The following is a 14,042-nucleotide window of genomic DNA, read 5'->3' as shown; positions in this document are numbered from 1 at the left end:
ATATTACTATTACCAACCACAAATCTCCTTTTCGTTATGAAACGTGTAATTGAAATTTAAAAAAAAAAAAAAAAAAGAGAATAACTGATGCTTATTATAAGACTCTCTTCCTTTTTCTTTTCTTTTTCTTCCTAAAGTCACGTTCCAAATTCTACAAATAAAACCTTTTAATCGATTTCAGGTCTAAATTATTATTTAAACCTAATTCATAAATAGGTTCTATCTTTTTTATTGAACAAGTTTAAATTGTATATTTTATGAATTATTATTTTTATATTAAATATAATTTCAAATTTATTATTTTATAAAAATTAAATGAACTGTAAATAAAAAATAATTATATATTTTTATATTTATGATAAGAGTAACAGTATTTTAAATATTTATTATAAAAAATAAACACGTTTATTATTTGAATTGAGTTTTACAGTAGTAATTTCAATTTTATTAATTAGAATTTTATTATATAACTAGAAAAATTTAATTAATAACGTGCAATTCAAATAACTCAAAATTTATGAATATAAAAAAAATACAATTTAAGTAAAAAAACTGTTTTATAAACATTAACTAGTTGGCTCTATTATGCTTATACAATAGAATATATATATTAAATTTATTAAATATTTTTATATCATAATTTATAAAATAAATAAATAATATTGTCCGATGACAAATGTCAAAAAAATAATATTTAGTAGGAACAATCCCTTTTATTTATAAAAAACTTTCTTTTCATCAAATATGACCCATTAACATAAACCACAAAATAATGTTCCTCTACTAATTTCTTTTGTTTATTACTATTAAAATCAAGTATAAAAACAGTTTAATAAGAAAATGTAATAGTTGTGTAGTTAATCCACACATAAATAAATAAATAAATAATTAAAAATTGTGACCTTAATAAATAAAATAAAAATAAAAATAAAATTACTTTGATTTTCTAAAAGAATATTTGCTAAAGAATTTTTCCAATTAATTGGAAGATATGAAAGGATCTAGCGGAGATTTTTTAGCAGTTGGAGTTAGTACCAAAAGGGTACACATTACACACTCACACTCAAGACTTGGATACAAATGTCACACACACACACAGACATAATTGCAAAGCAGTGGACTTTTATTTTCATTTTGTGAACCAGAGGGACACGTGTACTACCTCAAAGTTTGGCCTCATGAAAAATCCATGAGTAGTTGTCTTCATGTAATTTAGTAGCCCAAATTCATTCTCATACCCTAAATTTATTTCCAGTAATCTTTACATCCCTTCAGTTTTTATTCTTTTTTCTTTGTCCACACTGCATTTTAATTCTATACCAATGACATTTTATTTACCTTCTTAAACTTTTTTTAAGTTTTATTATTAATAATCTTCCTATTTCTGAATATCTTTTCCATTTTGTTATCTTAAAGATAGTATTTTAAATACCAAACTAGTGATCTAATAATCAATTAAAAGTCTAGGTATCGGTTCAATTAGCTGAGTGTTGGTTCAACTGATCTACTAAAAAATTTCAATCTGGTTAAATTCTATGTGGTCCAATTTTTCAATTGTTAAGTGGATTAAATTGATCGATTTATTCTCTATTGAATTGGATAACTCAGTTTAACTTTTAAGATAATACTTATAAAATTTGGCATATGATTTAACACGCTATAACATAATGCTAAATCCTATAACGACCAAATAGATTATAAGTTGAAATAAAAGATATAAGATAATAAAGATTCAAGTATAGGAATTAAGGTGTGTAATAGATTAAAATAAAAATTTAGGAGTGCTGAAGGTTATTCAACAAAAGTTCAAGGATGAAACTGTGTATGTGGCCTAATATAGTAATGTAAGCCCTAACCTAATTCCTAACCTATGCATCTTCTGTCTTACATACAGACAGCCTTAATTGATGTTAGATAATTACATGTATACGTGTCGTCTTTATTTGAGTTCATGGTAAAAATACCTTTTTTTAATTATAATTTCCACCTATATTCTCCTCTCTTTCTCTCTCTTGCTTTGAGGCCTCCTTGCTCAGGAAAAAAATAGAAAAAAGAAAATCTAGGAAAAAAAGAGGCTTAATTCACCATTTTTCTTTTTCAGATTTCAGGGTCTTTTTTAATTAGTTCTCTTCAGTTTCCAACGGGTAAGCAAGAAAGTCTGCACCTTTGAATTCTTTGTTGTGATTCTTTTGTTTTTTTCTTTTGGTGTTTATTTCCATTGTGGATTGAGGAGCTCAAGATCAGATAATATTATACCATTACCCAGTATCCAGCACCCAGATAGTTTGTCCTTGTTTTCTTTGTATAAAGAATTGTTCCTTTTGTTGAAGGGGGTGGGAGACTTGTAATTCAAGTGAGGTTGAGATGAGTTGCCTTAGATTTAGGAAACTCTTTAAGTTTTAGGTGAAAAAGGTGCAGCCTTTTTAGGGTTTTCTTGTGATCAATTGGGTTGGTTTTTCTTTTTCTTTTGTTATTTCTCTAAGCTGTTTCTCATGACCCCCTTTACCTTTCTGTTCTTGGGTTTTATAAATGAAAGCTTTGAATTTTAGTATGTTTTCATTTGTCGTTTATGTCTTTAAGGGTAGGTGTTGAGGACAGGATTTGGGTATTCTGTGGTTGGTTTTCCTGAAAGAAAAAAGGTTGAAAAGAATTTGATAAGTTCTGAAGTTTTGAGGATAACTCCTCGAAATTTCTGATAATTAGATCCATTGTTCCTCACCAGATCTGATAACCCCCTTTTCATTATTCTGCTTGTACTTAAACAGCTTGCCCACCTTTGATTTGACCTTGGAGGTCTAGATAGTTCCTTCTTTATAAGTAAAGAAAGAAAGGTTGGTTGGTCATTGATATGTCATAGGATGGAAGAGGAATTGTTTGTACCTGTGAGCTTTATCTTAAGTTTAATGATGAAAAGTGATGAAGAGGATGAGAACTGGTAGACTTTGTGGAACAAAGAATTATGATTAGTTAGTTATTTTTAACTGTTGACATAGTGGGTGGAATTGATGGAAGAGATGTCCCCAGCAGTTGCAATGACGCTTAGTTTTGGTAATTCTATGTGTGAGAACTCAGGGATTGCAACCCATGTAGAAATTACACGTCTAAAGCTTGTAACAGACACTGTGAGCTTGTTGTCTGATCCTGTTAATGTGGTCGAGGAGGGTCATTCTGTTTGTAGTGGAAGCTGTAGTGGAAGCTGTAGTGATGCTAGAGATGATGGTCTTGGATTAACTGGTTCATTGAAGATACTTCCTGAGAACGGAAATATTTCAATTCCTACTGATGCTGTGATTCAGGAAAGTGATGAAGATGAAGTATTGTCTGTCACAGAAGATACAAATGGGATTATTACTGGGGAGTTGTTGGCATTGGAAGCAGGATCTGAGATAAGCTTGGCAAAATCTGTTGAAATTGATGATTGCCAACTCATTGCTAAGGCTATTATTGTGGAGTCATCAAATGAGGTGCAGGTGCCAATGGCTAAACTCCTTATTGCAGCAGTGAGCCCTAGTGCAGGCATATCTGATAGCTCAGACTTAAGGGCGTCTGCAGTGGTTCTTAAGTTACCTAATGAGAAAATTCTCAGCAAAGGAGCAGCCCGGAGTGTATTTGAACTTGATTGTGTACCCCTTTGGGGTTCTGTTTCTGTTTGTGGAAGAAGACCAGAAATGGAAGATGCAGTTGCAGCTGTTCCTCGGTTTACAAAAGTTCCTATCAAAATGCTCATTGGTGATCGTGTTGTTGACGGAATAAGTGAAAATTTAACCCATTTAACAAGTCATTTTTTTGGTGTTTATGATGGCCATGGAGGTGTTCAGGTAAATGTTTATATAACTAGATATTTCGTTTATCCCTATCATATAGGACATGTATTTGCAAAAGCAGTTCCAATTCATGAAAGTATCATGGGTAAATTGTGGAGAACTATGGATTGAGCATGTGTTTTGAGTTTTTATGAGAGAATGTAATTTACTGATTTGTACTTATTTCCGAAATGACATTAAAATTGTTAAATTTTTGTAGCTTAGCTTTTAAATTAGTATTTGCAACATGTGCTTCATCACAATGTGTAATCTTCCTCTGTTTTCCAAATAATAATGGGTGACCTCGTGGTTCTGATTGCATGTACTGAAGCATATGTGATCTTAATGTTGATATGGCGAATAGTGTTATAGTTGTTGCATGTCAGCATAATTTGGAGGGGTCTGACGCAGGTTGCTAACTATTGTCGTGACCGGATCCATTGGGCCTTGGCTGAAGAGATTGGAAATGTAAAAAATGATTCAAGTGCTGCAAGCATGGAGGGAGATCAGCAGGTGCAGTGGGAGAAAGCCTTCACTAGTTGCTTTCTTAAGGTGGATGATGAGATTGGAGGAAAAGGTACCAAAGGCACCACGGAAAATCACGGAGATATTTCTGATGCCACTTTTGAGCCTGTGGCACCAGAAACAGTTGGATCTACTGCTGTGGTTGCTTTGGTCTGCTCATCTCATATCATAGTTGCAAACTGTGGTGATTCTAGAGCAGTGCTTTATCGTGGAAAAGAATCAATTGCATTATCGATTGATCACAAAGTAAGGAGTGTGCACTTTAACAGGGTTAATACACCACATATACATGTATTGGCATAATGTTATTACTCAACATCAGTATCTGTTTCTTATTTTTATTTCTTACTCTAATTTCATCTTTCCCAGCCAAATAGAGAAGATGAGTATGCAAGAATTGAGGCGTCTGGAGGCAAGGTGATACAATGGAATGGGCATCGTGTTTTTGGTGTTCTTGCTATGTCAAGATCCATTGGTAGGTGTTCTCGAATTATTTATAGGTTAATTCTGGTTAAGCTGAACTAATATTTTTTGAGAATGTTGAATTCCATGTCCAGTTGTATGCTGACCTTAATGAATTGTTCGTCTTGCTGCTAAAGACACCGAATCAAGTAAAATGATGCAAAACAAAATGAAAATATGGATCTTGGCTGTTTATGTTTTCTGTATTTACGTTCTAAGGACACTTCCCCAGAACCTTGCAAGGAACCTTGTTCACTAAGGGTGCCCTTTTCAGCTTGTTAGGAGAATCGTATGCCCCATTTACGGGCACTGGATGCTGTAATCTTACATTTAACATTAGAGAAATACAAGCTTTAACATTGGTGTTACTTGCTTCCTGTTCTTGTGTTCCTCAGGCGATAGGTATTTGAAACCATGGATTATTCCAGAACCAGAAGTCATGTTTGTTCCTCGAGCTAGAGATGATGAATGCCTTATTTTAGCAAGTGATGGGTTATGGGATGTCATGTCAAATGATGAGGCCTGCGAAGCAGCTCGAAAGCGGATTTTGCTGTGGCATAAAAAGAATGGAGCTACACCTCTCGCTGAAAGAGGCAATGGAGATCCAGCATCTCAAGCAGCGGCAGATTATCTTTCAATGCTTGCCATGCAGAAAGGAAGCAAGGATAACATCTCAGTGATTGTGGTAGACTTGAAAGCTCAAAGGAAGTTCAAGACCAAATCTTAGTCAAAGGTTCACTCGGCATCTAGTCATTACTTATATATTAGACAGTACATCTAATTAAATACATAGCTTGGTCCATTCCTTTTTCTCATGGGCTTAATGTGTGTACAAGAATAGCAACTAGTGTGTACTATAGCAAGTGTATTGGAATGCCATATTGTCTGTGTTTTCATTTTGATACATGCCTTGCTAAAAACTATAATGGTTATGTAAATTGAGCACTTGCGGGAGGGAGAGAGACTTGCACTGTTAAATTTTCTGGATCATCCCCTGCATTAAGCTTCTCTGTCTCCAGGAATTTATGTACAGTGGCTCTTAGCGTAGCGATGCTTTAAGAATTGAACTTATCATGGGTGCCCTGTGCAACTCCTGTTGGTAGAAGCCAATAAAACCAGTGTAAGATTAATTGGCGCATTCTGGAGTGGATCTATCTTTTTCTTGTTTATTTGTTTTCAAGTCCTTTGGTTGGAGACTTCTTGAACCAATTAGTAGTGTGAATAGTACAATCTACTTTGCTAACCAAGGTGCTGCAGAATTCTATATTTCGAGTTGTTTCTTTCTTTCTTAATTTCCCATAATAGTATTTAGAGTACGTCTTCCTCGAGAACAAATTCTGATTTTGTTGTTAGTAGACCTGCCTGTTCAGCAAAATTTGGAAAATCCATTGAAAAACGTATATAGTCTAACTCTGCATCAATAGCAGATAATAATCAAACAAGGGCGGACAAGATGATCCACAAATCTCAAATTTTTCATTAACCAAAATAAGTTGCATTCTCCGCCGCCCTAAAGATCTCTTCTTTTCCAAACTGGGCCTTTCCAGGGCATGAACTACTGGCTGCCAGGCAGGCAGTCTCTGCATGACAAAATAATGCTTTTATGGTATATTTTAATCCATCTATCGTCGGGCCCGCCTCTGCCTTTGGACTGGGAATTTGAGAGGAACCGGAAGGGTTGCCAACGACAACTTATTTTCACATACAATCTTGCACCCCAAATTCTCAAAATGTGTTCGCACCATAACTCGACTAACTCTCAAATCCTTTGCAATATCTGTCGGATCCGTCCGGAAATCATCAGCATACAGACTGAGCACTAAGACATAACTAATGAGAAGATCAATTTTCTCAACTGGCAGCTTTCTTGATTCTGGAGTAAACATCCCCATAAATTTCTGACGGAGAATGCTTGGAAATTTATGGTTCTTTGCCGAAGAAACACCATCCATGGAATGCAGATCTTTAAACTTTAGAAGATGAGTGATGTATGAGAAAATGCGGGAGTATGTCTTCCTCTCCACTTCATCCTATAAATAGAAGCATAATAAACTTGTGAACTAATGTATTTCCATCAACAGAATATCAAACATAAAAGGACATCTCATAATTGATAATGGGAATATTTAACCATCCGGGAATAAAAGAAAGATATACAAGTTAACCTTAAAGAAGGAAATGAGAAGTGCAAGAAGAGTACTTGTGGTAGTAAAATTCTTAAATATTGGATGATAGACTTTGCAATTGCGCAGTTATGGTAGCAAGACATTCAACACTAAGCATGGAACTTTCAGCGAGGACAAATGAACATAACTTTAACACACCTGAATTTCTCGTAATTTATGGATTCTGTTGCGGACAAAAACCGGGTAAGCATTGATTGCTGCTCCTTCCCCTGCTTGCAAGATCTCATAAAGATCTTCCAGGTAATCCCACTCTCCTGTGAGAATAATCCTGCCCAGTGGATAGGCTTCCTGAGGTGTGGTGGCAGAGGTGTTATGAGGTGGAATATTCCGAGCAACATGAGCACTGGTATCCTCAAGAGCCGCCTTGTTTACCACAACATTGTCAATTTTCTGGTCCAAATCTTTCCGAGACTCAGGATTGTCTCCCTGCATCATAATCTCCATTCTTTTACCCTGACATGGCAATGAATTCAGTGTTAGCTACAGACTCTTCAAACGTTAGTGGGCATTATCCTGTCAAAGTACTGTATCAAAATCCAACTATTTAAGCTTGGGAGCAGAAATCTTGCTTCATAGATTTACTTGCATAAAGGGAAAGAGAAAATTTATGAGATACTCTCAAGAAAAAATCACTTTAGATGCTGTAGCTGGAACATATTCTCCTCATGAGAAAATAGGAGCCCCTGATGGGCATCCAAAGTTAAAAATATGAACCTTTCCAGTGCACCATAGGCTTCAAGCTACTCAAAATTTAAGCCTATTTCCACCATAGATAGTGAATTTCTTTGTGACCAACTATAATGATACAAACTGGAACCCCTTTTTGATAATGCAGGTACCCAAAGCCGATTAACTCATTATTATCTAGTTCATTACTGCAGCCAAGTTTGGGATAGAGATATAACATTACTAATATGTATTACCCTAATGCATCTCCTATTCTTTAAACCTGCATATATGATAACAGCAGTTTGTGATGTTAAACAGTCTGGGATCTTTGGGTATAAGAAGAAATGAATAAAAATGTGGGTCACTTCTTTTACTTAACGCACACACTAGCGCACTAATACTATTTTCTATTACCAGCACACCATCTAATCACGCTGTCAATATGCAATAGCAATAACTGACACTCTCAAACCAATCTATATGAACAAGGAAAAGAAGAAATTGCCAGCACCAGTGAATTATATCTTCTTAGCCCTTTCATTGGCATAAATAAATAAATAAAAATGCAACCTGCAGAATAAATGTTTAGGTTCGAATGGAATATCTCTTCTGTCCTTTCATTCCACCTAAACCTTATGCCACAAGCACTCCATTACTTAATAGTAGAAGTACACCATATTGCACTCACACCTCTCACATAATATCTTCTTACTTGTTCAGTCACCAGTCATATAGGATAACGAAAAGTAACAGTCAAATGTCTCATCACAAATAATACACTATACAACCTCAGGTTATCTACTGTGCTAAACTCAGCCCCAATCCCATGCAGGACCAATCTGAAATGATCCCTTTTTCACCATTCCACCCAGTTTTAGAATTATAAGGCTCATTCTCATCTACTCAATCAAAACCAAAAAACCCACTTAAGAGGCAGAACAAGCAAAAGAAAATCTATACTTCAACAGCTTTAGAAAGAGAGCAAGTATACCTGGGTTATAGATTTCTTTGTACCATATGTATCAGTAAGTGTCTTCTTCCTAACTGCCATGTTTTCTTTAGAAAGATCCTCATTTTCCAAAACTGAAGGTTCCTTATCAGAAGCATCAACTCCTTGAATTTTTGGCTCCAATCGGAATATCTAGTCACAAGCAAAGCTACATAAGAATACATTTGTCATGCAAATTATGGACAAACAGAACAACAGTGACAGAAAGGAGCAAGCTGATGTTAAATTAACCGGATTGAAGAGAATGTCCAACAAATCATCTTTGTGTATCAGCAGACAACATTTTTTGGACCTTAATAGCACATCCCGATGGTCCAAAATATGTCCACACCAGAAAAGGAAAAAGAAAAGAAAAAAGAAAAAGAAAGAAAGGACCTTCAGTGAGAATCTTTATATTTCTTTTACGTCAGTTACTTCAAACAGAATGGCTATTCAATTTACTTCAGTACCAATTTAACACGATATACAAATTTCAGACTTTGTGTTTCTCTTCCTTAACCTGCATTTTCTTCATAATTAACAATCAGATAATCTACAATGGAGAACAAGCACAAAACAAGAGATTATTCAAATCATACGCTCCTCTTCGTTTTCTTTTAAACTTATCCCTGTAATCAAATGCTAGATGATAACAGTATGGTAATACATAGTTCGGAAACAAGAGTCAAAACTCAACAAGCACTTCTCATGGCAAAATTAAACAACTTGATTTACCACAAATATCATCAGTTTAATCAAACAAAAAAGACATCCATATTGACCAATAAAATACATAATATAAGATTCATAATTGTTCCTTTCTTTTTTCCTCCTATTTATCCCCCGTCGTCAAGCACATAATAGGAAAATCAAATGACTCCAAATAAAAAATAATACCTTATTTCCAGCAATAGGCATAATCTTCAAAGTCTTTGTCTTCTTATCGAGAACCCCAAGTGCATATGTACATAACTGTGCAGCCGTAGCCTCACCTTTATAGCTCTTACCCACAAAGTCCACATTTGACCCATTAGGACTCACAACCAGTTCCATCCTTTCTGAACTTCTCCATTTCTCATTCCTCTCATTGGAGCTTTTCTCAATCTTAGTCCTTTGAGCATTCCTATAAAACTTAACACTTGGTTGTGACAGTGATGACGTTGCATTTTCTTCATTACTAGTATCATGTAAATTGTTGCTTTCATTATGTTTACTAGGCTTATACCCAGAAGGGAAATAACCCACTATAGGAGGGGTTTTATCAGTTTGGTCGTAGATTACTTCTATTTTAACATTCAAAGGTGATTGCTCATTGGGTCTATCAATGACAGGTAGCAGGTCATTCTGGCCATCATCACATCTCTCTTTCTCTTTCTCTCTCTTTCTCTTCTTTTTTGATTTCTTGCTTGCTGTTTGTGGTGATTCTTGGCTTATAGCTTCAATTTTATTCAATCGCGATTCTAATTCCATCTCTATTAATTCCTAATTTTCACCAGCACAAGTAATCACTTCAAGTCAGCTGTAACATCAAAAAGAAAACATTGAAATCTATAATACCCAAAAGCAAGTAATCGAGATGGATTGAATTATGTAACTGCAAATTACCTTTTCTTTAGGGGGAGGAACAAAAAGCAGCGAGCCAAAGTGGAAGCAAAGTACTATCTTTTTTCTTAAGCTGTTTCGCTTCACTTTCTCAGCAACCGAGCAGAGGACTATAATCTAAGTGTAGATGAGAAGGATTGAAGAAAGAGACACTAAAGCTGATTGTCTAAACCCTAAAATCAATTTTTGAGGGTTTTGAAAGCATCCAAATTATCAAAAGGATTTTACTTGAACTGGATATTGTCGGATCAGAAAAGAGTGGGCTTTTATGTTGCTTTTTAGCAGGCCCAGCCCAGTAACTATTAACAAGGAGAAAATGTTAAACTTTTTTATTATTATACTATTATTAATTTAGTATTGTATTTTTTTAAAATCATTAGTTTATAATCATTATTCCCAAAAATACTAGTGCAATGAATATTTGTGGGAATAATTATGTGAATGAACCCTAATGGAATAATACCACTACAGTAAAATCTCTATAAATACAATAACTAAATATAATTTATTATTATAAAAATGTTATAATTTAATGAATTTTTTATGGCATAATTTTTTAATTTAATATTTAATTATAATAGTAAAATAATAGAAACTCAAAAGGTGTGTTAATATATTGTCATATTATATAAATAATATTATGAGATAAAATAATAATATAATATAATACAATAAAATATTATAATATAATTTTTTTAAAAAATATACAAATATTACTATAAAAATAAATATTTTCTTATGATAATATTTAAAAATTTGAGCTATTACAATATAAAGTTTATCCTTTTTTATAATTGTTCTAAATGAAAACTTAATTTTTTTACAATTTTATAAAAGTTATTCCTATATTGAGTATTATTGGAAAAAAAATATTATAGTTATCTACTAGAATTTAAGACGAGTTTAAATTTAAATTTATTACTCATATACTAGTTTCAAATATATATTTTTAATATCCACTCAGAGGTAATACCTATTGCCTATTATCCTCTCTCTATTGGTTTAAATAATAAATATTTTTGTTTTATTAAACTTTTTAGTGTATTTAGGAGAATATATTTAATTAAATTTTTTAAAGACTTTAATATAATTTAAAAATTATGGTGTATTCAATAATAACTTTAAAAGACTTTGTATAAGTCATGAAGTATTTAATATTGATTTTTAAAGAATTTAAAATAATTTATAGAAATTATGAGATACTTAATTATAATTTTTTTAAATCTATAAAGGTAAGCTAATATTTAAAAAGTCACTGACTTTTATATATTTTAATAATTTTTTATGTATCGTTATGAATAAAAAGTATCAATAATTTCTTTTTCTTAAAAATTTCAATAGCCTTTTTTCTTATGAAATTCATATTTATTCTTATCAAATTTTCTTGCTTTATCGTATTCATTTATTTTCACTATATTCTCTATCGTAAGAAGTATAAGAAATTGAATGAAACCGAAAATATACAAATTATTTACTAATAAGATTTTCTTGTACTTGTAAATATAAAAATATTAATTAAAACTTTTTAATTAATTTTAAAATGGGTCATATAAAAATATGAATTCTAAATGAAACATTTAGTTAATTGTTTTGAGCAAACAACTTTACCATATATAGACTTTTAGGTTTTGCTAACAACATTATTTGGATAATTATTTATATTGGCAGCGTAATTGTTGTTGATAGTATTTATCAAATAATTGGTAAGCGTGATTATTTTTTATTTAAGTGTTTATCAAATAAATAATAAATAAAATATAACGAGTATGACATAAATTTTATGATTTAATTAGAGACTAATTGTGATAATGATAATTTCTTTTTAAAAGTATTATTATTTTGATAAAAGAATAGTGTTCATATTGTGAGGTAGGAAATTTTAAAATGATATAAATTTAACACTTTATGAAATAAAATTCATTATTTTGTATATGGAATTGCAGAAAACATTAAATAGAATAATATTTAAAATAAACGCATAAAAAAAGAATAAAATAATATAAGTAAAATATTTTAATTTACTTTTAAATAATTAATAATATGTAAAAAATCAATAAACGTCAATCAATATATATAAAAGTATTTTATCGGTAAAAATTATTATAAAATCATTAATTCTGTAAAATTTATTAAAAAATATAATTTTTTTAAAAAATTATTTAAAATAAATTTAAAATCTTAATTAAATACAACCTTCTTAAAAGTATTTATTTACAGATAATATAAGTTTTTCTTTTAATATGGAACTATAATACGGGACTACCTTTCTTTAAAAAAAATTAGAACATGAATTTGACAAATTTAAATAGCATAGAGGTAATTCTTATAGGACACCAGTAATATCCGATGTCATTTCTAAATTGGCATGTTCAAGTTTGGGATCAAAGTAGGGATTAAATATAAAATAAAAGTTTTTATTTACAAGGCAAATGTAGCTGATTTGGAATCTCAAATCTGCTTTTTCACAATTTAATTTAAAAGGAAATCTATTTATGTCTTTGAATTAGTGAGTTTAATATTTAAACTTTTTATTTAATTTAATAAATTTTTAAATTTTTAATTTTTAATATCTGAATACCTATAACTTTCAATTTACCTGAAATCTATTTTTTAGTAGTATTTAAATACATTAAAAAGTATTAAGATATATAAAAAAAATTAGGTGGATGTTAAGTTAAATCAAAAGTTATAGTATTAAATTGTCTAAATAATTAAAATTTAGAAATATAAACATATATTTAACCTAAAAAGTACGTACATTTCTAACTTGAATTAAAAGAAAGCCATCGAAATATCCATCTAATTTATTTAAAATATAATTAATGTATTATAAATTTAATAAAGATTTAATTTTAATATTCATGTCAATCATAAATTAGGTTAATACTATATATATATATATTATACAAACTATTCAAATTTCGTTTAATTATATATATATATATATATATATATAAACATATTTTATAGATATTTAACTGGCTAAAGTACATTACATGCTAAATTTTAATTTATGTAAATTCGAAATAAATATTTATTTAATAATTAATGTATAAATACATTATTAATTTAATGAAAGTGTAACTTTAATATTCATGTTGTTCATAAATTAGGTTAATGCTATATGTATATTATACATACTATTCAAATTTGATTTTATTTTGTATTATATATAAATATATTTTATAAATATTTAACTGGCTATAGTTTACATGCTAAATTTTAATTTATGTAAATTCGAAATAAATATTTATTTAATAATTAATATTTAGATATTAATAAGAATAAAAATAAGATAGAATCAAATAAAAATATTAATTAAATAAAAAATTTATAAGACTTAAACTAAATAAAAAATTAAAATACCGGTACTAAACAAAAATTTAAATTTATTATAAATATAAAAAGTTAAAGATTATAATTTATTTAAATCTAATTATCTATTTTTTAAATTCATTCTATTAGAGTCCAAAATATTCAAACTGTTTCCATTCGTTAAACTTAATGTTAATCAAATGTCGTAAAAATAAAATTTAAGTTTTTTGGATTAAATATATATTTATATTTAAAATTTAATGATATAGTCGGTTTAATATTTTAATTTTTAATTTAATTTGATAAATTTTTAAATTTAGTTTTATAATATATTTTTATTCAAGATGTTTATATATATATATATATATATATATATATATTTACTTCAAAATATTTAAATATTATTAAAAATAAAATCTAAATATATATATTAAATAAAATTAAATATTAAAAATATTTAAATATTAAAAGAATAATATTTTAATTATTTAT

General features: G+C 30.1%; 2 protein-coding genes across 3 annotated transcripts; one reads left to right on the top strand and one right to left on the bottom strand.

The window, feature by feature from the left end:
- The first annotated feature begins 1,999 nt into the window (after positions 1-1,999).
- LOC8284692 (protein phosphatase 2C 16) lies at positions 2,000-5,694 on the top strand. The gene is made up of 4 exons (XM_002521322.4): positions 2,000-3,818; positions 4,215-4,574; positions 4,698-4,803; positions 5,186-5,694. The coding sequence occupies exons 1-4, from the start codon at positions 3,006-3,008 to the stop codon at positions 5,515-5,517; spliced, it is 1,611 nt and encodes a 536-aa protein (XP_002521368.1). The 5' UTR covers positions 2,000-3,005; the 3' UTR covers positions 5,518-5,694.
- Positions 5,695-6,155: 461 nt separating this feature from the next.
- On the bottom strand, positions 6,156-10,445 carry LOC8284691 (DNA-directed RNA polymerase I subunit rpa49). 2 transcript variants are annotated; one of them, XM_002521321.4, is made up of 5 exons: positions 10,239-10,445; positions 9,531-10,115; positions 8,637-8,786; positions 7,115-7,429; positions 6,156-6,820 (listed from the first exon to the last, which is right to left on the bottom strand). In XM_002521321.4, the coding sequence occupies exons 2-5, from the start codon at positions 10,101-10,103 to the stop codon at positions 6,413-6,415; spliced, it is 1,446 nt and encodes a 481-aa protein (XP_002521367.1). In that variant the 5' UTR covers positions 10,104-10,115; positions 10,239-10,445; the 3' UTR covers positions 6,156-6,412. The 2 variants fall into 2 exon arrangements, with proteins under 2 accessions (XP_002521367.1, XP_015576117.1); XM_015720631.3 differs by having other exon boundaries at positions 9,531-10,152; positions 10,239-10,444.
- Positions 10,446-14,042: the final 3,597 nt, after the last annotated feature.

Source organism: Ricinus communis, chromosome 8 (assembly GCF_019578655.1).
Source record: "Ricinus communis isolate WT05 ecotype wild-type chromosome 8, ASM1957865v1, whole genome shotgun sequence".
Lineage (NCBI taxonomy): Eukaryota > Viridiplantae > Streptophyta > Magnoliopsida > Malpighiales > Euphorbiaceae > Ricinus > Ricinus communis.
This window is presented reverse-complemented; position numbering and strand designations above follow the sequence as displayed.

What these genes read in the sequence shown, in the direction of transcription:
- LOC8284691 (XM_002521321.4), bottom strand. Translation starts at nt 10,103, where the DNA reads ATGGAATTAGAATCGCGATTGAATAAAATTGAAGCTATAAGCCAAGAA. An exon ending in TGCCTATTGCTGGAAATAAG is followed by an intron (nt 8,787 to 9,530) that starts GTATTATTTTTT and finishes GCTTGTGACTAG; the next exon opens with ATATTCCGATTGGAGCCAAA. An exon ending in ATAAATTACGAGAAATTCAG is followed by an intron (nt 6,821 to 7,114) that starts GTGTGTTAAAGT and finishes TTCTATTTATAG; the next exon opens with GATGAAGTGGAGAGGAAGAC.
- LOC8284692 (XM_002521322.4), top strand. Translation starts at nt 3,006, where the DNA reads ATGGAAGAGATGTCCCCAGCAGTTGCAATGACGCTTAGTTTTGGTAAT. An exon ending in CATTATCGATTGATCACAAA is followed by an intron (nt 4,575 to 4,697) that starts GTAAGGAGTGTG and finishes CATCTTTCCCAG; the next exon opens with CCAAATAGAGAAGATGAGTA. An exon ending in TGCTATGTCAAGATCCATTG is followed by an intron (nt 4,804 to 5,185) that starts GTAGGTGTTCTC and finishes TGTGTTCCTCAG; the next exon opens with GCGATAGGTATTTGAAACCA.